The sequence below is a fragment of the Oncorhynchus mykiss genome, chromosome 1, assembly GCF_013265735.2.
Source record: "Oncorhynchus mykiss isolate Arlee chromosome 1, USDA_OmykA_1.1, whole genome shotgun sequence".
NCBI lineage: Eukaryota > Metazoa > Chordata > Actinopteri > Salmoniformes > Salmonidae > Oncorhynchus > Oncorhynchus mykiss.
Genome location: NC_048565.1, coordinates 69,267,228 through 69,293,691, shown reverse-complemented (window position 1 = coordinate 69,293,691; position 26,464 = coordinate 69,267,228). Strand labels below are relative to the sequence as shown.

The following is a 26,464-nucleotide window of genomic DNA, read 5'->3' as shown; positions in this document are numbered from 1 at the left end:
CGTTCCACTTCATGATTGTGTCCCACTTGTTGTTGATTCTTCACAAAAAAATACAGTTTTATATCTTTATGTTTGAAGCCTGAAATGTGGCAAAAGGTCGCAAAGTTCAAGGGGGCCGAATACTTTCGCAAGGCACTGTAAATATGACTTTAACATGTTATTTTTCTTCCGGGCAGGTGTCAAAGTGACATCCTCTGTCCAAGTGCCCAAACTGCTGAAGCAGGCAGGGGACAGGGTGCTGGTCCTGTACGAGAGGCCTGTGCGTCACCAGAGTCCCACCGTGGGCCTGGGAGCCCTCCAGGAGGGGCTGGGCCAGCTAGAGGAGCCCAGCTTCATCCCTCCCCCGGGGGGCTACGAGGAGGACCCGGCCCCCATCACCACACTCGCCGACATAGCCGACAGCAAAGACATGGACTGTGAGTTTGAAGACTTGACTGTGGACCCCAAGCCTAACCCCCTTAGCAGTAGCGTGGAAGCCAAGGAGGATTTCCTGTCCGTAAACCAAAGCCCCAAAAGGACTGTGACCAATCTGGCCTCAAAACCCCTCGGCAGCATATCGCCCATCCTCAACCGCAAAATGAACCTGGCAGGGCTTCAGTCGCCGGCCAGATCCCCACCCACACCAAAGCCCTCGCCACACAAGAGCATTGAGCCAGGAGAGGGGCCACAGCGCCCCACCGGCCCCCCTCCACCCCCACCCACTCGCCCGCCGGTGCCTCCTAGACCCCACATTAAATTAACGTCCGCCTCTTCTGAAACCCAAAGTCTGCTGGAGGGGAGTGAAGCTACCAACGGGGCTGAGAAAACTCCAGAAAAGACTCAAACACACTCCACAGGAAGCAATGGTGACAAAGGCAGTGTTTTGACGACTCCTGTGAAACAGCCCGAACCAAAGCCAGCAGTCAAACCACCCGAACCCTGCGAAGAGCCGCCAGCGCCCCCCTCCACTCCCAGCAAGCAGGACCTGGCCAAAGACAAGGTTTCTGAGAGCTCCATCAACACCCGAGACAGCATGGAGGATCACTCAATGTGGGAGTCTTCAGAGATCATGTTCCGCAACCGGACGGCCCACTGGGGCCATGCCTCTGTGGTGTTAGAGGTGGAAAGCAACCATAAGTACCTTAACGTGGCACTGTGGTGCAAAGACCCCTTCAAGCTGGGCAGCCTTCTGTGTCTGGGCCACGTCAGCCTGACACTGGAGCACGTGGCCCTGGAGTGTCTGTCCACGTCCTCATCTGAGTACCAGAACACCTTCAGGCTGGAAGCCCCAGAGCCCAGGGCCAGCGTCAGCCGCACCGCCCTGCGCAGCCTCAGCACCCACAAGGGCTTCAACGAGAAGCTGTGCTACGGAGACATCATCCTCAACTTCAGCTACCTGGCTGATGGAGAGTCAGAGACGTGCGGCGGGCTGGCGGAGCGGGAGAAGAAGGCCAGCATGCCGGACGAGGAGCTGAGGGAGAGGGAGAGGGAGCAGCCTTCCTCTATTCCCAGTGATGACCTGGCCTACAGCACCATGCAGCTGGTGGAGGTGCGCCACAACTTCCAGGACACCCAGTTCCAGAACCCCACCTGGTGCGAGTACTGCAAGAAGAAGGTGTGGACCAAGGCTGCCTCCCAGTGCATGATCTGTTCCTACGTCTGCCACAAGAAGTGCCAGGAGAAGTGCCTGGCCGAGCACCCTCTCTGCGTGGCCGCCACAGACCGACGCAGTGCCGACCCGGAGGCTAAGTCCACCATCAACCGTGCCACCACAGGCCTCAGCCGCCACATCATCAACACCGGCTCCCGTCTGCTCAACCTGCGCCAGGTGCCCAAGAGCCGGCTGGCAGAGCAAGCGGCTGACGTTGTGCCCGACGTGGTGCACACCCCCGACATCTCAGACAACGAGAGCAGCGATACAGAAACCTATGCCGGGGCCAGCCCCTCCAAGCATGCAGCCGGCGTCACCACCAAGCTGGTAAGGAGGGAGGGAGGACTTGATGACAGTGTATTCATCGCGGTGAAGGAGATCGGCCGGGACCTGTACCGGGGCCTTCCCACCGACGAGCGCTCGCAGAAACTGGAGCTGATGCTGGACAAGCTGCAGCAGGAGATCGACCAGGAGCTGGAGCACAACAACGCCCTGATGCAGGAGGAGAGGGAGACTGGGGACGCCCGGAGGAAGGCTCTGATCACGGCCGCCCTGGCCAAGTCTGGGGAGAGGCTCCAGGCTCTCACCCTGCTCATGATCCACTACCGGGCAGGCATCGAGGACCTGGAGTCTGTGGATAGTGCCGGCACCTCCCCCTCGGAGCCACATGGCCTCCAGGCCAAGGGCGGGGCCTTGGAGGAGGCAATACTGGGGACAGAGGTTTATGACAGTGACATATGCAGCCCAGTGGAGGCTCAGCTGCTGGATGACATCACAGAGGAGCAGATTTGTGTGGAGGCGCTCCACTAGAGAGGATGAGGCATGGGCTTGAGACTTACAACAAAATCATTGGAATCTTTTTCTTTGGGGGTGGTGGGGTTTAGGTTACCATCTGAAGATTATCTGAAGTGGTCTGGTGAGGGTGCAATTGTTGTTTTGTAAACCAATCGGTCATGCGATTCATTCTTGTTTTTTTTTCTAGTTTTCTTAGTCATACTTTTAAAGGGAAGCTGGAAAGCTAGATTGTGACCTGCTTCAATTGGCATTAAGAACAGTCTCCCAAGTCAATCTGTAAGTGCTTGGATTCAATAAAAGTTGAAAACATACTGTACATTAATATTCCATTCTATTTTAGCTTTTATTGACGTTAATTCATTTGTTTTCCTTACAAGGCACCTTGAAACAAAACATATTTTCCTATTGCTTAAATGTTTGTATTCAATGTTTTAAATGGAACTGTTCGATATTTTATCACTTCAAGTTACAGCAACCGCTTTTCAAATTTGGCATAAGATTACAATCAAAATGCGATCACCATAGCAGGAGCTATGCAAATTGCAAATGGTTCTGTTTTTATCTAAATTGTCTTTGGGCAAGGAAATAAATATTAGTGTAAAATATATACTGTATAATATATACTGTATAATATATACTGTATAATATATACTGTATAATATATATATATATATATATATATATATATATATATATATACTCAACCATATGGAAATGTGTTTTGTTTCAGGTTATGTACTTTTCATGTCAGTCATATCTTCTGTTTGAGTACTTTTAAATAATGCATAATCAAGTTTTTGAGGTCACCCATGACTTTTCTCTTCTTTGTTTTAGTTTTTGGAGGTTCTGGAACTACAAGCTCATGTGATAATTCAATGAAATGGGCAATAATTTGGGGAAGATAGTGGTCTATCCCTGTCATCCTCGGTTTAGTGTTTGTCACCGAGGCCAAACATGTTTGACTATGTATATGACCCAATGTTTAACCAGCATATTAACTGTACATGTTAATTCTTTCTGTTACTTTTTTTCTGGGGGAAGGGATATAGGGATGTAATAGTTGTTTCTAATTAAGTTATTTGATTAAACACCTGTTGTCTTCCCCCCCCCCCCCCATCCAAATGGTTTATTTGTATGGATATAATAACCCTGAACTAAAACTCAACTCAAATATGGTGGTGGTGGTGGTTTTATCCGATCATGTTACTTGAGAATAAATGCTTGCTGTTCAAATTCTTATTGATAGATGCAAAGTATTTATGTATTTATGGCAGAAAATTCATTTATTTGGTTAATTTTGTGATGAGTGTTGTTGTGTAAGATACAGGAACACGTGGATTTCTTTTTGTTTTATTGTATGTATATCGGTCTTTATTTATGTGGTTTGGTGACGGGTGTTGGGTCTGATTTTGATGAATACTCAGAGCAGTTAGGCTGTGATTGTGTAAAGTTCTTGGCCTTTGAAAGTTGTTCTCAATTATGGACGAATGTATGTCCATTTCTATGTATGTGTAAATACAGTCCAGCACAAACCCTCTACAGAAATGCAACCACTGTTCTACCCCAATACAGTGATGTCATCATGACAGGGCCACAAACAAACTCCATACAAAACTATTACAACTGTTGTAAGGCACAGAAGAAAAAGCTCTGCTTTTAGGATAAGGAAAGCGTAATTCTCTTCTCAAGGGACCCAAAGCCTCTGGATAGGATCACTAACTACGGGTGTGCCCGAATACCCATAGCTATACTCCTAAATAGTAGGCTGTTTGAATATGTGAAAAAAAACAATGTTTTATAGTATGTGAAATGTTGAAAATCTAGTATACTTTAAATGCCCGGATGTCATACTCATTTCAGCTTTTTTATCTAGTAGAATACGCTGCACACTATTGAGGAAGATAATTGTCTTTTCACACCCACGTTTGTTGGAGAACAACTGATAATCAGAATAAGGAGCACGCTCTACAAAAAATATTACATGGTGGGGAACAAGCGCGCATTCGATGACGCCTTCTCAGTATGGATGAGTAGTATGTTGATATTTGTTGCTGACTGCATACGTTTGTACTCAACAGTATGTTCTAAATAGTATGTAGTACGATTAGTACACCGTATGCAGTTTAAGTAGTAGGCAAGCAAGATTTCGACACAGCCTATGACTCCTATTCTATTCTCACCAGGCTCATTGAAATCACAGTGCGTTTCTGTGGCTGTGCTGCCATTGCTTCAGCATAGGACCAGAGATGGTGAAGTAGCTCTTTGGGTCAGACAGGAGATGGAAGAAAAAGGGTGAGGGGGAAAGAAAGCTAAACTAAATTCTGTGCAATAGACGTGATGCTCTTGTTGAAGCTGGCTTGGCTGCTACTTGTTGATCTCTCTTCAATTGTTGTATATTCAGATTGTCGTGCAATATTTTTGTAGGAAATGAAGACAAAAGTGATAATCGGGAAAGGATTCTTCAGTTTTCTATTTCTCGTTGTTTCTCTCCATAGAAAACCGTATCTGACCGTTAGGTAACTTGGGACCCCTGGGCTGGAATTGAGCTGATGAGAAGAGTAAACAAAAACACATTTTGGGCTGTCATGCTACTTCTGCTACTGCTGCTGTTGTAACTCTGTACTCTCTAAACCCATTCATACGCTCCTGATCTGTCTCTCCCTACGATTCACAGTATACTAACATAGTGTCATGGCTTTCTGCTGCGGATTTTTTTTTTTTGTAAGAGGGATGTTGTACACGGTTCTAGAGATGGATCATGTGATGAAGCGCTATTGTACATGGCCTCAATAAAAAAAGCTCACCTGAAGTCCATTTGAGTTCCTGTGTGTTCCTACTCTAAATACTCTTTGAATTAAGCAATACTGAACTCATTCTGAAGATACTGTAAGACTTTAAGGTATTTTCTCAGTCAGTATAACATTACGTTGGTCTAATGCCCTTTCTCTCACACTGGCCTGTTCTGTAGACACAGGGAAAGATAGCACAAGACCGATGGCTGTCTTTTAACTGTTAAGGCTCCTTGGTTGAATGGGAAATCATTGTTTATATTTGACAGTTCCTTGGTGGAATGGGAAATCATTGTTTGAGCATCTGGTAAGTAATTGGAGCCCAGTGGTGAGATGGACATGATGATTAGAGTGTGTTGTCTCAAACATGGGGAACTGGTGACACCCCCCTATCCTCAGTCTGCTCCCCCAACATCCTCATGTCTCCCACTACTGCTTCAAAGACATCAAGAATAGGTGTCATTTCTCCTCAGTCAACAACAATTAATCATACAAAAAAAAAACATGTATCAAATGTAGGTTGGTTGAATGTACTGTTTAAAAATTAAAAATAAATGGACATCCAATGCTAATGTTAACATATTCCATCCAAACACGTTTCCAGAGTATACAACATTTATTTTTGTTTCCCATCCCCACTGAGTATCAACATATATTACACAATCAGCACACTTTACACGTAAACAACCAGTCCAGATTATAAAAGGTCAACATTAGTTTTTTTGTACCAGTTAGTAAGTATTTGATATACACACAAACCAATGACATACATGTCAGAAGGCACACACACCAACATGAGCACACACACATTTTTGTGCATGTGTGCAATACATTTCACACCCAAACAAATGACAACAAAAATATATGCATCTCCACAATATATAATCAATTATGTAACCTACATGACCCAACAATGTATTGCAAAATAACGACAACCTCTCAGAATAGTAGCCATCTTGACATAAAAATATTTTCATTAAGGGTGCGGCGAATTTAAATATACATTTGAGAAAATAATGAAACTAATATTGAAGTTATCAGGTAAATTATCTCTGTCAACTCCACCACAGACAATTTTGCTTATATCATTAATATACAATGAAACTCATTCGAGTGTCCATTCAAACAGACCTGCAATCCAGCAAACCCAGGGTTCGGCAAATAACAGTCCATATACTTCAAAATGCAATCTTATTTGACATTTTGAATATGGGTTATTGTGCTGTTCTGTGGCAAGGGCATTAAAGTATTTTCAAAGATTTTTACATATTTCCAGGATATCTAGATGTCAGATTTGCTTGAAGAACCAAATAATGGTTTGTAATAAATGCACTTTACCAAACAATTACATATATATTTGACATTTATTAGCTGTGCTTTGTATGCCTGACTTTTTCTGTTAGATCACCATGATTTTGACAAAAAGCAGAATAGTGGATGAGTCTATTTTCATTTTCTGCTTCAGGACAAATAGGAGAGGAGAGGGGGTGGGGAAAAGGGAGGGGCCCCTTCATGGCCCTGTGCTGTGGATTAATACTGGTGACTGACTGCACACAAAATTCACTAATGACATGTGCAGGCCAGGGCCCAGTCAGCCATTCAAATCCTCAAACTTAAGTGTGTATGTATACTGAGTATTCAAAATATTAAGAACACCTGCTCTTTCTGTGACAGACTGACCAGATGAATCCAGGTGAAAGTTATGATCCCTTATTGATGTCACTTGTTAAATCCACTTCAATCAGTGGAGATGAAGGGGAGGAGACCGGTTCAATAAGGACTCTTTTTAAAATCCTTGAGACATTGATTGTGTAAGTGTACCATTCAGAGGGTGAATGGGCAAGACAAAAGATATAAGTGCCTTTGAACAGGGTATGGTAGTAGGTACCAGGCACACCAGTTTGTGTCAAGAACTGTAACGCTACTGGGTTTTTCACGCTCAACAGTTTCCATTGTGTATCAAGGATGGCCCACCACCCAAACAACATCCAGCCAACTTGACACAACTGTGGGAAGCATTGGAGTCAACAAGGGCCAGCATCACCGTGGAACGCTTTCGACACCTTGTTGAGTCCATGCCCTGACAAATTGAAGCTGTTCTGAGGGCAAAAGGGGAAGATGCAACTCAATATTAGGACGATGTTCCTAATATTTGGTATACTCAGTGTATGTGCATGCACTGCTGGACAATATAATAAACTCTCATTTCATTTTGGAAACAATGTATGCTGTGCTTTCTCTATTGTGTGTTAAACAGCTAGAAAAAGGGTCTACTTTTTGATGACCTGGAAGTGATCAATACATTCACATATAATAAAGTTAATGCTCTCAAGGGATTAGCTTAACTAAGGTTAAAATTGGTAAAGATTGGGACCTAAAATTGAACCTTAGTGCTTGAAAATACATTGAGTTTCTACTTATTTTATGGATTAACACTACTGGGAAAGTGTACTTAAAACACAATAATAATCAGTGCATGTATCTTTGATAACACTTTGAGAGTGTTTTCTTACTAACAGACAACATGACAAAACAGACTGATCACCTCAATATCCTCAATATTCTCTCTCTGCTAAACCAACCAATTAACATACTAGAACTGTCCTTGGAGTTAAATGGTGTGGATATCTAGACTCTGATAAAGTGCTTATGGAATTTCTCCTCTCCTTATGGTGATGTTTAATCAGAGACAACTAACTAAAGCTGTGTCCGTATGTGTTTACTTTTCACCACAGTATATTTTATGGCTTGTCATATCAATAGGGAAAGTTAAAAGAATCGTAGTTACACATCATCTACCTAAACATTGTATTGACACAAACACACTAAGAAAAGCCTATAAGATATATGTTTCCAATTGTCTGTAAATGGAGCTGAGGGTAAACAGAAAGATCCAATTCTATTATCTGTATTAAAAAATCACTCAAATATAAGTCTTACTTTTCCACACATTCAAATGGCTCCAAAATGTACAAATAAAAAATGCAAAATCTGTTTTTTATGAGCTGAGGTATTATTTACAGTGAAAATGTGTTTCATTAGCCATTTTTTTATGTGGAAGGTGAAACTGAGGATGATATTGGAGTGATGCTGTGTTTTTTATGTGGTATAACATGCAAATAGCCATAAGCAGTCAACCCAGGACAACACTGGATTCTGGGGATATAACTTTCTATGACTTCAAAGGTTTCAGTTCAGGTATTTCCTCAAATCGAATGTCAACGTAAAAACATGTTTGTAGGATCAATGAAAAAAAGGCCAATTTCAAGGTAGAATGTAACCCATACATTGTGATTTGCCTTGTCCAAAGCAGTTAACAAATTCTCATTCCAAATGTATTGAGTAACTTGTATAGACTAAGTAATACTTTATATCTAAATAATTTACCATCTCATCATAATATAATTATAATCAACAAATAGAATGACAAACACTAAAGCAGTGTTCTCATAGTGCCTTGTTCGAGATGTTGAATCTGATCCAAAGTCAGTTTCTACACAGATAGAAGTAACTCTCTACCCCCATTTGTTTCATATTTCTGTATTAGATATGTTGATGAAGACTGTTAATGGCCAAAAGGTGAATTATTAAGACAGGTTTGTACTCCTTGCTAACCTACAGTACACAATTTGGTGATCTATAAGATCACCGTCAGCTGAACTATCCAGTAAATATGACTCAGAACATTCTACTATTCCGGCCTATGAAAACCCTGTTTTGACACGTGTTCCACTTCCATTGGATAAGGCTGTTGGCTAAAAATAAACACAAGCAGCGTGCTTGTGACCACAGGGGGATGAGAACAACTTTGGTTTGCTCCAGTCGTACGATCACAATGACATAGAACAGTGAAGACCGACCGCACGGAGGACATTCACATCGAAACAGCTGGGCTGTTTTTTTTTTGTATTTTCAATTTTTATCTCTGTTTTTGTACAACAAAATAGATCCTCTGGAAGGTAACATACCTGTCTGGTGTCCATTACTACTCATCATACTCTGTCTCCATCTCTTCGTACTCTGTGTTCCCTTGTGTTGAGTATGATCGGGTCTTCATTGCGCAGTTGGAGTCCATCAAGATGGCCTGAGAAGAAAACAATTGTCTAGAGTCAGAGTACAACCCAAAAATGGACCATAAATGGAAAAAGAGAATAAAATGGTCAGCAATAATTTGTTATCAAGGATAAAAGTATCAGAGGCGAAAGATGTCTCGTTTGAAAACAAAGAGCATTGTACTGTGGTTGTATCGTATACAGTCATGTAGCTTTGAAGGAAGACAACTACCTAGGCTAATTTATTAGTCTGCCTCGAGAGGCATAATTCTTTGAACCTTTGTCACAATATCTAGTTACAGAGACACCCATGTGCAATTTATAAAAGATTTTCAAACTATGTAGATTCACCACCACCATCTACCCCCAAAATGTGCAACCAAAGGGGAAACTACCCTGAGTGTACAAAACATTTTCCTAATATTGATTTGCACCACCCCCTTTTGCCCTCAGAACAGCCTCAATTCGTCGGGCCAAGGCGTTGAAAGTGTTCCACCTATCCCTCCACCATGTGTACAATCTATCCACCTATCCCTCCACCATGCCCACAATCTATCCACCTATCCCTCCACCATGTGTACAATCTATCCACCTATCCCTCCACCATGTGTACAATCTATCCACCTATCCCTCCACCATGTCCACAATCTATCCACCTATCCCTCCACCATGTCCACAATCTATCCACCTATCCCTCCACCATGTGTACAATCTATCCACCTATCCCTCCACCATGTGTACAATCTATCCACCTATCCCTCCACCACGTGTACAATCTATCCACCTATCCCTCCACCATGTGTACAATCTATCCACCTATCCCTCCACCATGTCCACAATCTATCCACCTATCCCTCCACCATGTGTACAATCTATCCACCTATCCCTCCACCATGTCCACAATCTATCCACCTATCCCTCCACCATGTCCACAATCTATCCACCTATCCCTCCACCATGTCCACAATCTATCCACCTATCCCTCCACCATGTCCACAATCTATCCACCTATCCCTCCACCATGTCCACAATCTATCCATCTATCCCTCCACAATGTCCACAATCTATCCACCTATCCCTCCACCATGTACACAATCTATCCACCTATCCTTCCACCATGTGTACAATCTATCCACCTATCCCTCCACAATGTGCACAAATAAGCTATCCTCTTCTACCTGCCCATACATACTGTAGCTTACTCATACTCTAAACCAGGGGTCTCCAACCTTTTCTAGCACGAGAGCTACTTTAGGAAAATCAAACACAGAGAGCAAGTAATGTATTTTTAATAAACAACTCTAAGGGGGGCCCTTTAAAATCTGAGATTTTTTCCCGCCAAAGTATGTTTTATATTATCCCAAAAGATTTTTCTCAGTTAAAATGTTCCTGGTTTTCCATTTTTTTGTTTTTCACATTCAAAATTACAATTGTTCCTGGAGAAACAATAAAATTGGATGTTCTGAGTCCATGTCAATGCTTAAATCACATCAGTAAACCTTTTTTTTGGGGGGGGTCTGGAAGAAAACTAGTACATTTGGATTTTGTAATTCCCCTTTCATTGAGCATCTGGCCTTTTAAAACCCCAGCGTCTATCCGTAAATCTAATTTGCATAATCAAATAACCAATTCCATCCGTTCTAAAATAGAGATATCAGAGTTTTGGCATTGGATGCGTGTCAGTCTACTCCATCAGCCTATGTAACACTTCCGTACCTGCAGAGAAAGGTGACAGAGCTAGAGCAGTGTTTGTCATATCATGAGACATCACAAAATCGTTTGTAGCGTTTTGCTCTACTCCATTTTGCTCTACTACCCCCACAAGCATCTTGGGACTCGTCTGAAGTCGTTACAGCCGATCTGCCAATTTCTGTCTGTAGCGTCCGGACACTTCGGACTAGACGCTAATATGACCCCTCTGCGTCAAGGTGAGACTCTTACAAACACGTGCATTTTGCTCTAGGACAACCACAGGCCTCACAAGACTCGTCTGAAAGTCGCCCGGGACCAGTCGGAAAAATGTATGAAAGACACCTGCTCATCGAACATCTCATTCCAATATTATGGGCGTTAATATGAAGTTGGTCATCCCTTTGCTGCTATAACAGCCTCCACTCTTCTGGGAAGGCTTTCCACTAGATGCTGGAACATTGCTGCGGGGACTTGTTTCCAATCAGCCACAAGAGCATTAGTGAGGTCGGGCACTGATGTTGGGCGATTCGGCCTGGCTCACACGTCGGCGTCCCAATTCATCCCAAAGGTGCTCGATGGGGTTGAGGTCAGGGCTCTGTGCATGCCAGTCATGTTTTTACACACCGATCTCGACAAACCATTTCTGTATGGATCTCGCTTTGTGCACGGGGGCATTGTCATGCCTTCCCCAAACTGTTGCCACAAAGTTGGCAGCACAGAACTGTGATGCTGTACCACTAAGATTTTCCTTCACTGAACTAAGTGGCCTAGCCCGAACCATGAAAAACTGTCCCAGACCATTATTCCACCAAACTTTACTGGTATCTGCCAAACCCAGATTCGTCTGTCAGATGTTTAAGCATGATTCATCACTCCAGAGAACTCGTTTCCATTGTTCCAGAGTCCAATTGCGGCGAGCTTTACACCACTCCACCTCACGCTTGGCATTGTGCATGGTGGTCTTAGGCTTGTGTGTGGCTGCTTGGCCATGGAAACCCATTTCATGAAGCTCCCGATGAACAGTTCTTGTGCTGACGTTGCTTCAAGAGGCGGTTTGGAACTCTGTACTAAGTGTTGCAACTGAGGACAGACGATTTTTATGTGCTATGCGCTTCAGCACTCGGTGGTCTTGTTCTGTGAGCTGTTCTGTGAGCTTGTGTGGCCTACCACTTCACGGCTGAGCTGTTGCTCCTAGACGTTTCCACTTCACAATAACAGCACTTACAGTTGTCCGAGGCAACTCTTGCAGGGCAGAAACTTGACGAACTGACTTGTTGGAAAAGTGGCACGTTGAAAGTCACTGAGCTCTTCAGTACGGGCCATTCTACTGCCAATGTGTGTCTATGGAGATAGCATGGATTATTACATGGCTGCTGTGTGCTCATTTTTAAACACCTGTCAGCAACAGTGGCTGTGGCTGAAATAGCTGAATTCACTAATTTGAAGGTGTGTCCACATACTTTTGGCCTTGTAGTGTATATGGAGTCTGTAGGTGACAAAAATAAGGGGTTAAATATTTTTTTCTTTTTTATATCCTCATCTTTCTTACATCTGTCAGATATAGGATAGACTCTTCATGTTGTTCCATGTAGATCAAACCCCAGGCTGTAGTGACGCTGCCACACTGTAATGCAGTGCCTTAGACCACTGTGCCACTCGGGAGGCCTCAAATCATTTCCCCATATATTTTTGGGGTACTTCAACGGTTCTTAGAATTCTAAATCAAATAGAAAAATGATCCTTGGTGTGACCTTCTTAAAACAATTCCATACAGCTTAGTAGTACCCCCCCCCCCCCCCCCCCCCCCTCTAATGTGCCGGTCTACAGATGGTTCTGTACTGCTGCTGCTCACTTCATGGCAAAGTTTGCAAATAACAAATAATATACTTACTCATGATTTACTTCTGCCAGGTAAGCCTATTTTGCAGTTAACATGAAGGTTTTCTTTCCACCCACAATTGGGTTACCACATCAACTGGCTACACACAGAGGAGTGATAGACAAACGCGCACACCCCACAGACAGACAGGGGCAATATTGCTGGAAATTAATTGGCTGATAATGTGTTAGGTTTGGCTTTTTAGGCCATAGTGGCTAAACAGGTGTGGGATGATGTCAATGTTGCGTTGATTAGATAGTCGCTAGGAGATATTTGTGAGATTTGTTTATGACAATTAGCGGTGGAACACGTGAAAATTGCATGTACTTTCAGAATTGTTTGGCGAGCTACTCATAGGTGGGCTGTGAGCAACTGGTAGCGCACGATCGACCTGCTGGAGACCCCCACTCTAAACCAATTCAGTCTGGAGAAGAAAAAGTGGGTGGAAGCTGGGGTGGGGGTGGCCAACAGCAGTAGAATGCATTACACAGCAATGGTGAGACTTGAACAGGCCAACTTAAATAGACAGCCAAATCTAAGAAGGCATGTGTGTCTTGATCAGAACTCTGTCTCGAGTTCCTCTTTCTCTGTTTCTCCTGGTACTATTGCCTGTAAAAGACGGCAGTAGTTTGAGCCTCTGGGTATGGCAGTTCTCTCTGCATCAGACGCAGCTTTACAAGTCATTCGCATTCAAATGCTGATGTGTGTGTAGTAGGTTTGCCCGTGTGTGTGTGTGTGTGTGTGTGTGTGTGCGAGCTTGTGTGTGTGCATGTGTGTGCGCTTGTGCGTGTGTACGAGGTGTTCAGTGTCTCACCATTTTCTCCTCCCTCCCAGGAGGACTCCTGAGGAAGTAACAGAGGGGAGCGAAGAGGATGTCCACGACGCCAATGATGGTCATGAGCCAGGAGAACCCAATGCTCTTCGCTATGGCACCCCCAGCGGACGGACCTTCATCAGCAAAGGAAGGCTAATGAGCTTATAGAGGAGTTGAATATAGAGGCCTAATTTTCCCCATTTTGACATATCATGATAACTATCCCCATGACGGCAAATCTGCGAACTCTTACTATGCCTCACCTTAAAAACATACTTAAGAACGCACGGTACATAATCAGAGAATATAAAAATATGGACTACAACACTTGGCAGTTTAAAATCGTTACTTTAAATATGTGTACTTAAGTAAGTGGGTCCTGTGGGTGGGATAGGGAGGGGGTTGGGGGGGATAAATGTGTATTTGAGTAATGTCTTTTGGTTTGTGATTTTTTTTGTTTGTCTTGTCAACCCCAAAATTAAAACCTGATCATAAAAAAAAATGAAATAATGTGTGACAGAAATGTTTAAAAGACTATGCTACTTGACTGGGTTATTTCCAAGCATCTGAGTTACCTAAAGCAAAGCCCATGCAGAATGCCACATCAGCAATGGCGTACACAGTGCCATAGACTGACACGTGTCTCAGGTCCACTAAGTAGCCCATGATTGGCATCATAGAGGAATCCACCATGCCTGACAAGAGACAAAACAGTGAGAATACAGTAGTATCTGTTACAAACCAGATGCTAGTTTCATCATTTGCGGTTTTCCTGTACACTGTGAAAACATATTGACTTACCAATTGCAAAACCAACACCGAAATTCGGAAGTATTAGTCCGTAGATGTCCTTAGCAAAAGGAACCTGTGACACAGAACATAGTCAAGGTAAAGAGTGGAACAGAGGTTTTATTGATCAAATGTTAACAGTGTTATCCAGAATACCATTCTTTATGTGGGACTTGAAGATATTTGTTCTCCCACACACAAACACAACTGCATAAGGCACTACAATGAAAATGGAATTGTCTGTTTCCAGAGAATCGGCTGTTTGCCGGTTGACTTCTGAGCGAACTCCCCTTCCCTAGACTCAGAATGTGATTTGGAGACTAATGAGATATAGTAGGACATTAAGACAATGGGACTGTTCCAATATTTTGAAAATGCATCATTACTTCCCCCTTTCCTCTATGTAATTCCTGTAAAACCCTAGCTTTCACCTATACCCATAGTATTACACAAACAATCTTTAGATGGATCCCCTAATACTGACGATGCCATGCCAAACAGGTAAGGTAAGCACCGTGTTGAGCTGGATGCTAAATTCTAGCTGAGGAAGATGTGTCTAGTACTCACACAGAGGATGCTAACCCCCACGAGGACCATCCCGATGAGAGCGCACAGCCATCTGGGAAAGGAAGAAAGAGCAGTTCAGCGTCTGCCAATGACAACAGTCAACGTCCCTCTCCCCTCCCTCCACCGTTGTTTTGTACCGCAAGGCCACAAAATCTGATTTACTCTAATATTAAACTTAAAATAAATGAATAGAGGAAGTAAATGGATCACAAACTGTTTTCTTTGAGTCAGGATTAGGACATTTTATGAAACAAATAGGAGTTGCTTTATTTCAACTTTCTAAAATAATACTGCTATGGCTACAGGAAACATTTGAGTCCTGAAATACATTTATTTTCATAAAGTGTGAGTTAAAAATAGAATGATTCATATGTGACAGATCGCACACTTGATCAACTGCGGAAAACAAACAAACATTAGCCAAGAGGTCATAAACTCATTGTCACACTGAGACTTCAATAAACAGCAAATACCCAACCTGCCAGAGAAATCTCATTCAGAGTTGCTCAATAGTACAGGAAACAGATACCAACACGGAGAAGATAAGGAGACGGAAAAACGGGAGTAATTTCCCTCCCTACCTCCCCATCTTGTGTGCGAGGACGCCAAAGATGTTGGTTCCAATAAGGTAAGAGATGCTGGCTGGCACGAAGGCAATGCCTAGCAGAGAGAAAGAGAGAGAGGGAGAGAGAGAGAAAGAGAGAGCAAGATTGAGAGAGAGAGAGAGAGAGAGAGAGAGAGAGGGAGAGGGCAGGGTACAGAGAGGAGAGAGCAGGGTAAAGAGAGAGTGCAGGGTACAGAGAGAAGAGGGGAGAGAGAGAGAGAGAGAGAGAGAGAGAGAGAGAGAGAGAGAGAGAGAGGAGAAACAGAGAGCAGAGTGGAGAGAGAGAGAGAAGGGTAGAAAGACAGAGAGAGGAGAGAGAGCAGGGTAGAGAGAGGAACAAGAGAGAGAGAGAGAGCGCGCGCGAGAGAGAGAGAGCAGGGTAGCGAGAGAGGCCCAGATAAGCAGCCACATTATCAGCCTTCATCATAGGGCTCCAGCACATCTCCTAGACACAGTAATGAACACTCCCGCTCTACACTCGCCCTCAAATGACACCCTAATATCCTGCCCTGTCCCCCCCATCTTCCTCCAGACACTCTCTCATCCCCTTTTATCTGTGCGAGTCCTCACAGGCAACGCCACTAATAAAATAAGTAATAATGACAGAAAAGAAAAAGAGTGATTTGGTTTCAATGGGAGGTTCAATGAGATTTTCAATGTTCACCTACATACTGTTTGAAGTCATTGCAAGTCTACAGTTATAATCCAAACCTTGAGTTGAAATGAGGACCTTTATTCTAAGTACATTCAGCGGGCAGAATGGTTTCATGAGCAGCATTGTCAATAGGGGAAACAGGGTTGTCAAGAGGGACAAAAAGGAAAATAAATGTAAAAATACCTAGCTGCCATTTTCTTGGACACATGGTCTCCATCATCCAAATAGGCAACGCTGGTTCTAACATGGCGATGGCCATGTTCGCAAAACAAATGGATCCTGAAAAAGAGAATGTGATTGGGGATAAGTGGACCCTGGGCCTATTATTCTCCATCTTCACACGTTTTGTGTGTCCCTATCAACCCCCCCCCAACCACCACCCACCCCCCGTCCCTGCAGCCTCAGACATAATACCAAGTATTAGTCCACCCTGGCCAAAGGACCTGGTAATTGAAGTGGTGGGGAGGCTCACTGACACATAAATGCATTTTCCCCCAGTACTTCAGTCTCACATATACTCCAACACACACAAGCAAGCACGCACACACACATGCACGCACGTGCACATGCATGCACAAGCACACATGCACCAATGCACGTGTGAATGCACACACGAATGTAGGGATGCTCGCACTCACTCACTCACTCACTCACTCACTCTATTCTAATGGAGAGATGACCCCATCTAACATGCAGCGCTCGCTCTCTCTCAACACTCTCCCTGACAATAATACTGTGTTTCCCTGGCTAAGGGCACAAATTCAACCGCTGAAATAGAATTTGATGGAACATCTGAATCAATTCTTCTTCCACCTCTTTGCTCCCTCTTTGCTCCCACATCTTTGCTTCCACCTCTTTGCTCCCACCTCTTTGCTCCCACCTCTTTGCTCCCACCTCTTTGCTCCCACATCTTTGCTTCCACCTCTTTGCTCCCACCTCTTTGCTCCCACCTCTTTGCTCCCACCTCTTTGCTCCCACCTCTTTACTTCCACCTCTTTGCTCCCACCTCTTTGCTTCCACCTCTTTGCTTCCACCTCTTTGCTTCCACCTCTTTGCTCCCACCTCTTTCCTTCCACCTCTTTGCTCCCACCTCTTTGCTTCCACCTCTTTGCTTCCACCTCTTTGCTCCCACCTCTTTGCTTCCACCTCTTTGCTTAGTGTGACTGAAATGGGAAATGGCACAGCAGGTGCTTCAGAATGAAGCAATAATATTACAGTATTAATAAGTGACGCGTTCTTACCTGCAGCAATGAGTATGTATGGATCTTTCATAAGACTCCATAGCGAAGACCCTTTCTGGCTCTGTAGAGAGAAAAGGGACAGGAAATGTAGAGCTAAACAGAGAGCCATTAATCTGTCAAAACAGATTAATACAAAAAAGGCAGCCAAAATATGATCTAGGGTACGTAATTACTACAGTGCTTTTACATCATTCCACAATGATGTTTAGTTACTATCTGTGCTTATGTCAAACTGGAACACAATTCTCCCTCTCTATTCTGAGGATCCCTGCTCTTACAGTAGCGAATAGAAAATGTCCACACATAGCCAATGAGTTTACAAAAGACTGGCACAGTGTTGACAACAACCCGTTATCAGTCCCTCTGACACCGTCTCTCAGCTTAATGACAGATATGTAGTAATTGTGAGGATTATGTCATGACCCAGACCCATTCCACTTTCCCCTTTTTAATATTCTTCAAGACATCAATATCAAACAAAAAACGATTTCAAACATAAACAACCTTCCCCTATCATCCACAACCAAACAACGTCTAAGCGCCATTGGTCTGACAATCACAGCCACCATCTAGCACTCTGATTCAGTCTCTGTCTTCTTGGTATCCGTGGTGACTGATACACATCAGCCCCATAGACCAAAGTCATAGGGGCTGTGATAGGAATCTCTATCACAGGCACACATCTCCTCTAACTGGAATGGTAACCCATCATACCAGAGACCCACACATTTAGTGGTTTAAATTCAGACAGTTTTTTTGGTTGTTTTAACTCAGACACCCGTCGCGGGTTTAAAACCTCCCGTTGCGAGCAGCGACCCCGGCTTGAGTATCACTGGTGTAAAGCACTTTAATCATCTGGAAAAACGCTGTTTGAATCCAATCCCAATCAAATCACATATAATACACTACTGATATCACAGTGATCTGGTGATTGTGAACACATTCCAGCACAATTCCAATGAATTTACATCAATAATCCTAAAAAAGAGCTGTTAAATCGATAGCCATACACTCACCTCTGGTTCCACCTTTGAGGGCTGGAGAATGAACAGTTGCAGTGCTGTTGGGAGACAGAGTCTGTACTTAGTTAGCATCCCTAACAGGTAACTTCTGATTGGAGAAAAAAGAATGTCTGCTTCATGATAGAGAGAAACATGGCCACATTACCTCCATCCAGCACAGCCAGAACAGCCAGAATGAGGAAAGGTGCCGTTTTCCCCACAAACTCATACATGACACTGCCAAATGGTGGGCCCACTGGGTGGAAGAAAGCAAAGACGGTCAATGGTTTTGGCCAAACATAGCCTGTTACTGTAGTCTACAAAGAGCTCAAGTGCACCATGAATTGTGTACATACCCAGCACACCCATGGCGAGACCACCGAGGGCTATCCCAATGGCATTTCCCCTCTCCTCATCATCTGTGTACACACTGGCAAGCATCCCCATCCCTAGAAGAAGAACAGGACATGATAAATGATTGTTCAACTTGAGAGACATAAAGATGCATAACAAGGTTGGCCCACAGTAATGAAAATGTGAAGATTCTGGAGAAACTGTATGTTCTTGCGCAGCTGTCTCAAAGTGAAGCTAATCCTGAAAGCGTCCATAAATGTCAGGGGTAATGCCAAGGACCTTACCAGCCACAGAGGAGCAGGAGGAGCCCACACCCTGCATGGATCTGGCCAGAAACAGCAGAGTGTAGCTCGATGAGAAGGCGAACACTTAACAACAACGACGACAATAGAAATTCAGACAAAAGAAAACATCAATCATGAAAAAACATTGAAACACTGTGTGAGATCTGAAAACAGGTGTGGATGTGACGGGTGTGGATGTGGGTAATACTTACTGATGGTTGACAGGAACATAATACAGAACCCGGCAAACATGGGGATCTGGTATCCTATTCTGTAGGCACATAGAGACATCCCTTCTCAATACTGTTCTATGTAATACAATACAATATAAAACAAGACAACAATAACTACAGCTCATCTAACACTCGGCAGTCTAGTTGCAGCAGTCGGGCAGAAATACTCTGGCCCTGTACAAACTCAGGTCAAGTTGAACAACTGATGTACAATGCGTTTGCCACAATGGTTGTGATACAACTGATATTTGTGTGATGCACAACTGAGAGTTGGTCTCCACAGAAATGTTTACACAACCATTGTGTGGTGTCAATGCCTTGTAATTATTTTTGTGCAGGAAAAACTCTGTTGTATCACAATAAATTGCACATCAGTTGTTATACAACTTGAGTGTGTACTGCGGGCCTTGTTCCATGTAACTGACATGCATGACTTGCCTTGTGTTGTCCTTATCCAAGCCGAAGGTGACTAAGGGGAAATAATAGGATTCTATTGTTTGCTTCAATTACAGCATATTGTGGTGCCCAGTTGAGACGGTAAGTACTAGCCTTGATGCATTTGCCAATACTGAGCAGAGAGCACTGCTAGAGCTCACATCTTGACTGATTCCATACTTTACCCATGGGCGCATTCCATAAGAAAATACCTCACAGTAATGTCTCTGACACCTTGGTCTTCAGAATGTGTGCTGACATATAAAATACTTGTTCTAGACTATAATCGATAGTGAGCAATTTTAGAACACAGTAAGTAGTTCAAAACAATAACTACAAGTGCTTGTAAAGCCCTACAAGCAGGGATCCTTACTGAATGCATGCTGCATGCATGCAGGGAAGCATAAATCCAACACAAATCACAAAACAGGAATTTAGCTACATGGGAGCAGGATGGATTAGATCTAATTTACATGACAATTGGTCTCAAAATAGCAATATAATGTAATATAATGTATATAAATGTTATCAGTTTTTGATTTTCCTCCCTGTCACTTGAAAATAGTCTGTTACTGATCTTTCTTTCCATAAATACTGTGATTTGACTTAGATAAATACATAACTATTATGAAATAATGACCTTTGACTGAGTACCCAAACTCAGGATAAGCTTAGTCACCATTCAGCTCTGGGCTAGCAGGAAGCCACTGTGACCTGGCAGGCACCCACACTGCATGGGGCTATGCACTGAACTGGGAAGATACAAACACTGGTCCAGCTTGCCTGCCTGCTGTCATATCATTTTAGTGTAATTCAAAACTACTTGTTTTAATTATTAGTCAAATCAAGTCATAACTGTATGAAACAACCACTTTATACTCCCAGGTGGCGCAGCGGTCTAAGGCACTGCATCTCAGTGCTAGAGGTGTCACTACAGACCCTGGTTTGATGCTGGGCTGTATCACAACCGGCTGTGATCGGGAGTCCCGTAGGGTGGCGTACAATTGGCCCAGCGTCGTCCGGGTTAGGCGAGGGTTAAGCCGTCATTGTAAAATAAGAATTTGTTCTTAACTGACTTGCCTAGTTAAATAAAGGTTCAATAAAAATAAATGAGTTCCAGCAGTGAATCATTTTAAATGCTAAAACTTTTACATTTTTGTCATTTAGCAGACGCTCTTATCCAGAGCAACTTACAGGAGTAATTAGGGTTAAGTGACTTGCTCTAGGGCACACTGACGGATTTTTCACCTAGTCAGCATGGGCATTCAAACTACCAACATTCGCTTACTGGCCCAATGCACTGAACTGCTAGGCTACCTGCCGCCGCTCTTCATAAACAAGGGAAACATAAATAGACATGTCTTATGAAACCTGAATTATATGACTATACAGCTAAGCTAGTTGCCATGCAAACCAGTTCACAGCTGGCATTCAATTTAAGATAATCTAGAAATAAGCATAAAACTATTGTATTTGAAAAAGAGTGAGTAACAGAAAACACACCAGTGTGGACATGGGGAAATGTGATGATGGTTAAAAGCTTTCATTCACCCACCTGTTGGTGAGAGGTCCAATGAAGGGGTTGGTGATGAGCTGTACAGTGGCCTTGGAGGCAAAGAGTAGTCCCACTTTCACATTCTCATTGAGCAGCTGGTCGTCTGCTTTGGGGCAGTCGGGCTGTGTGGAGTTGTGGGGTGTGAGAGCCGAGGTGGAAGAAGAGACCCCCTGCGTCTGACCCAAGGGTATGGGTGTGGAGTCCATTGGGGCCCCGCTGGTTACCCTGACAGAGTTGTCATAGAGGGACACGATGGTCTGGAAGGTTCCAGAAGGGGTGTGTGGGGAGGCCGTAGTGTGATTCTTGGCCATGTTGGCTGCTGCATCATCAATTGTGTATAGGTAGCTAGGGATGATGGGGACTACCAAGAAGAAAGGATCAGAAGAAGAGATGAGGGGGAGGGGGGGGGGGGGGGGGGTTTATCTACATTCTGATATAACTTCTCTCCAATAGACCCACCCACAATTTGAACACCGTCTGTCGGGAATATAATTAAGAAATGATTTTGTATTTATTTTATTTGTGTAGCGGATGGTACATTAGGACACACACTACATTTGTTTCAAAGGTTAAGAATAGATTGATTGGATTTCACTAATTTAGCTATAAATATGGCAGATAACACAATAATTGACCCCATGAAGATGGTTTTAACCTATTACTTTCATATTATTATGTTATTATCATGTTTTTATCATATTGTAACGATATGGTTATTAGGGGGTCATGACCGTCCCAATATTTGAAACAGGACAATTGGACCCCCCCAATAATATACCATGATCGGGTTAATTGTTTGGATAAAAAACTCCCAATCTAAAGCGCCTGGCTTTATGTGGTTTTGCACCAGAGTGCCCCTCTGCAGTAACTGTTCAGCAGCCTGCACTAACCGCTCTCTCTCTTTCTCTTTGTATACATGTGTCGAAAGTTTAAAATTAGTAAAACTTCATGAACATTTCATAGATGTATCCCTATGTTGTTGTGTAACTAGCAAACTAATGGTGATGAGATAATAGTGTGTAAAAATAGTTTTATACAAGTTATACGGAATCATGCAATGTTAGGTTGGCTATTGTAGCTAGGCTAACGTAAGCTAAATTAGCTAGCTAAGCTAGCACCAAAGCTAGCACAGTCTCTGGATATTTTCAACTGCAGTTTCCGATGAGCAGCACTCAGTGAGTCAGTGTTCACCTTTGTGAAAAAGTAGATAGTGCCTTTAATGGAGGTGCCAAAACCAAAGAGGATAAAAGTGCTGTACATTAGTTTATTTTTGGGAGTGCAAAAGACTATGTAAATAAATAAATGGCGACATAGCTAGCTAGCTAACTACACTGTACAATTCCTAATAGACTGGTGCCCAAGTGCTATAACAAATGTTGTTGCCCACATTCTGATTTAATTTGGTTGTCATGGCAGGGGTCAGAGACAGGTAGTATAGAGAGAGGGGGACAGAGAGCACCGCCCATGTTGAGGCAGGGAGAGGACGAACAGGTCATCAGATTGAACCATGTTGATGTCTGTCATATCCACCTGGAAAAGCTGGATACCATAGATAGGAAAACAATCTACCATAATTGTATTGCGTGCAGTGACATGCATAAAAAGGTATTTGGTGCATTTCAGTGAATTGAGACTGAAGATCTGACTCCTCTCTGTACCACTATATGCCCACCTTTGTATAAGGTTGCAACAGGTTATTGACTGTTTTTGAATGTGTTTGTTTTTTACTTGATGGTGAATGACAATGAGTTGTTGCTATGTATTTTTGAAGTCTATTGCTTGAGCATGAGGCCATACTGATTGGGATATTTTGAAGTCTATTTCTTGAGCATGATGGCATACTCATTTATTTATTTTGAAGTCTATTTGCTATAGCATTTTATTCCTTATTGAGGAGTTATATTTTGACTGTCACTGAAGTATTGTATGAAATAATATTGCAATAAAACAGTGTAACCAAGTGAGATGTTTCTGTATTCAGATGGCTTCGACTCCTTTTAAGTGAATTCAGTACGGGAAATGAGTTATTCAAGACCATGTACTAGCCAACCGTGGTGAAGGTTACACAAATAGATTGATGGGTTTTGTGGTGGTGACTTTCTGGACTGTTAAGAGTAACAACACAGTTAGAAGTAATATTGGTATTTCAGTTTGATTGATGTATATTGACCAAATTATCAGGACATTTTTGGATGGATGATTTTCCCTTAGAAATTGACGAGAAACAACCATTTCACTGCTATGTTTTATATCTTGAGGGGCATTCCCCCAGACCCACCCTGAGGGGTGTTGCCACCGGAACCCATTGACCTAATATGCAACACAAAGTTATGCCCTTGCTGTATATAGATTTGCCTCCAATCACATATAGGCATATACGGCTAGCTACTCTAGAGTAATTTCTGACTGACATATTCTGACATTCTTCCAATGCGCACCTGTGTCCAGTGCTCAATGGACATGTCCGGGAGACCTGGCCAGCGTTGAGAGTGTAATCTCGCGCGAAATAACAGCATTTACGCACACATATTTGTCATCTATAATCTATCGGATACGACTGGGAGATTCATTGGCAATGGCAGTTTTGATGCTTTCAGGTAAATCAAGTGAACTAGGGACATTGGAACCAAAAACATATCTGTAGCGGGTACACCATCCCGGTCCACCAGATTTGATTTAATAATTACTCTGTACTTGGCTTCGTGAAAGGCAATATACATTATGTTAAATTATGAACAATTCATCTCCTTGTGAAGCTTTACACTATAGGCTACAGCGTTTGAAAATTCCCTAAGGTTGTAAGCAATTTGACGCAATCTGATAACATGACTAATCATAATGGACAGATTAAACGTTTAAGGAACAACATTGTTGCACATTGGCCGCCTACTAATATGTTATTATGGGTATAATAGCATTTTAATTCAGAATCTGTTTGATTTATGAAATATTTGATGCATTCATTCTTACTCATTGTCATATCTAATATTGGATATCGGATGACAAACCAATCAATGTCTATCTTATTTGAATTCAATTAAATTAAATGACCAGGTCTATGCAAAGGTAAGAACTGAAGTAGCTAGTGTCTAATTTCGTACATTATTACAAAGCTTAAGGCAATGCTAAATTATGAGCAAATCATAGGCTTTAGACTAGCATAGTTTATTTCTTTTTTTATTGGAAAGCAATAGCCAGGACGCTGACATGAAGAACTTTTGTTCCACACCCAAAAAATAATAATAATTGAACTACTCGAAACAAAGAGGAGAATACTACCTTCTTAAAATGGAAATAACAAAACATTGCATGGTTCAAAATAATATCTGTTATATGTCCAAATTGTTTATGGGTTATTTAGGCTAGCAACGGACTCGAATTGGTTTTAGAAATGCATTTTTATGCGAACTTCAACGGGTGATATAACAGTTGACGCAACAGGTAAGCAGTGTGAAAATACTTTATCCAAAGTTGAACCTACCGACCACCGTTAGAAGCATATTATCCAGCAGCAAGGCGATGAAAACGATGACCAGGATCAACTTCCTCGATTGTCTTTCCTCTCTCATCCATGACAATAAATTAAATTCTCTCAGTGTGTCTAATCTTCCCATTTTTAGAGTTCACAAAGGAGCAAGTGAAAAAATATTCGGTCTGAAAAGAACAAACGTTATGGACACCAGAGAGTGACAGTCTGGAAACCAAAAATGTAGGCTACTGTAGTATAGAAGCCTAATTGCAAATTACGCACGTTAAAATGTCAAATAAATAAATGTTAATGTTGTATAAATTGTATAGATTTCACACAAGGCAATGTAAAATGCTCTTATACAGTGTGGCGTAAACTAATATACATTGCTTATGTGCCAGTGGAATAAAGTAGAAATTGGGACATCCGCTTCAAAAGATCGTGACCTGAAATGTGTTAAAAGTGCCATAATGGTTGAAATCTTACCTTAGATGCACATTAGCAAAAATCCCTTTGCGGCCGCAAATCCGAAAGGAACGATAGATGCGGGGCGTTTTAGTTACTTGAATGCTCCTTGACGTCATGCAACCTTTATCATGAACATCCTCACATACAGCATCACAGTGAGGGATACGCACAAGCAAATAACATTGAAGACAAAGTCGAAATCGTGAGACAATGTGGTAGTCGGGGTTTTGATGATGTGCATACTATGAAATTAACAAAATTGCATGTTACTCAAAGTTTTTAGTTACTTACACTGCTGAGGGATATCATTATCATTTTGAAACCAACTACAGTTTATCAGAGTAACAGTATGATACTGACAATCAACATTTTGTTGACTATGTAAGTCAAATGCGGTTAATTCCTTATCATACATAAGCAATAGCCTATATGTGTGCAGTAGGTGTGTGTGTGCGTGCGTGTGCTTGTGCGTGTGCTTGCTAGCACGCGAGCAATGTGGAACACGCTTAAAATATATTTCGCATGGGGCTGCGAACCAAAAGCTGGAGCAAGAACACACACTTGTAACTTCCCATGTTTCAATACAGCGACAGGCTCTCTACAATGTTATATAGATGCCACAAAACCTGTCAGGCCAACCGTCAACCCTCACAAAGTCTGTCAGACCCCGTTTTTACACGTTTGACCACTCCTGCCTCATCAAAAATCACTTTTTATCAACCATGTGACTTGACCTCCTGAGCGTTCGCTCTCTGCGTTTATCAGATACCCTCATATTCCTATATTTGTATGCAAGATCAGTGCAGAATCATCTCTCAATGATTAAACTCTGTCTATTTTGAAAAGGACTCATCATTATGAATGCTTTTGAGCACTTCATTGCAGTAAAGGGTGGCAATGGCACCACCTTGTGTTTTATGCTGTCTGTTGCATCTTCATGAGACAATGCAAAACGAACACTAGCAGGCCTATGTGTTGGCATACACGGGGAACAACCTATCTTTGCATTTCCACCTCTGTGGAGACTAAAAGATGCGGCTGTAATCTGTCTAGACTTCACGCGACTGAAAGTGTAATTGCATTGCATTTTTAGGCCCTGGATTTATCCACCACTTTCATCCAGTTAAACTGAAGCAAATCTTAACCATATTGACATAT

The 26,464-nt window shown here is 42.6% G+C and overlaps 2 protein-coding genes across 3 annotated transcripts in view; one reads left to right on the top strand and one right to left on the bottom strand.

Annotated features, from left to right (window-relative positions):
- Positions 1-5,239, top strand: part of LOC110528163 (PDZ domain-containing protein 8) — a 74,645-nt gene extending 69,406 nt beyond the window's left edge. Inside the window, exon 5 of the mRNA XM_021609993.2 lies at positions 177-5,239. Coding sequence (XP_021465668.2) covers positions 177-2,440 — 2,264 coding nt within the window. The 3' untranslated portion in view covers positions 2,441-5,239. The remainder of the gene's footprint in view (positions 1-176) is intronic.
- A 576-nt stretch (positions 5,240-5,815) lies between these two features.
- Positions 5,816-25,434, bottom strand: LOC110528148 (synaptic vesicular amine transporter). 2 transcript variants are annotated; one of them, XM_021609975.2, is made up of 16 exons: positions 25,325-25,434; positions 24,851-25,023; positions 21,370-21,730; positions 19,359-19,417; positions 19,147-19,230; positions 18,865-18,957; positions 18,675-18,764; positions 18,524-18,567; positions 17,508-17,568; positions 16,450-16,545; positions 15,589-15,667; positions 15,008-15,059; positions 14,453-14,516; positions 14,227-14,346; positions 13,652-13,785; positions 5,816-9,298 (listed from the first exon to the last, which is right to left on the bottom strand). In XM_021609975.2, exons 2-16 carry the CDS (start codon positions 24,981-24,983, stop codon positions 9,200-9,202), a joined length of 1,569 nt encoding a protein of 522 aa, XP_021465650.1. In that variant the 5' UTR covers positions 24,984-25,023; positions 25,325-25,434; the 3' UTR covers positions 5,816-9,199. The 2 variants fall into 2 exon arrangements, with proteins under 2 accessions (XP_021465650.1, XP_036839828.1); XM_036983933.1 differs by lacking the exon at positions 25,325-25,434 and having other exon boundaries at positions 24,851-25,299.
- Between the last annotated feature and the right edge of the window lie 1,030 nt (positions 25,435-26,464).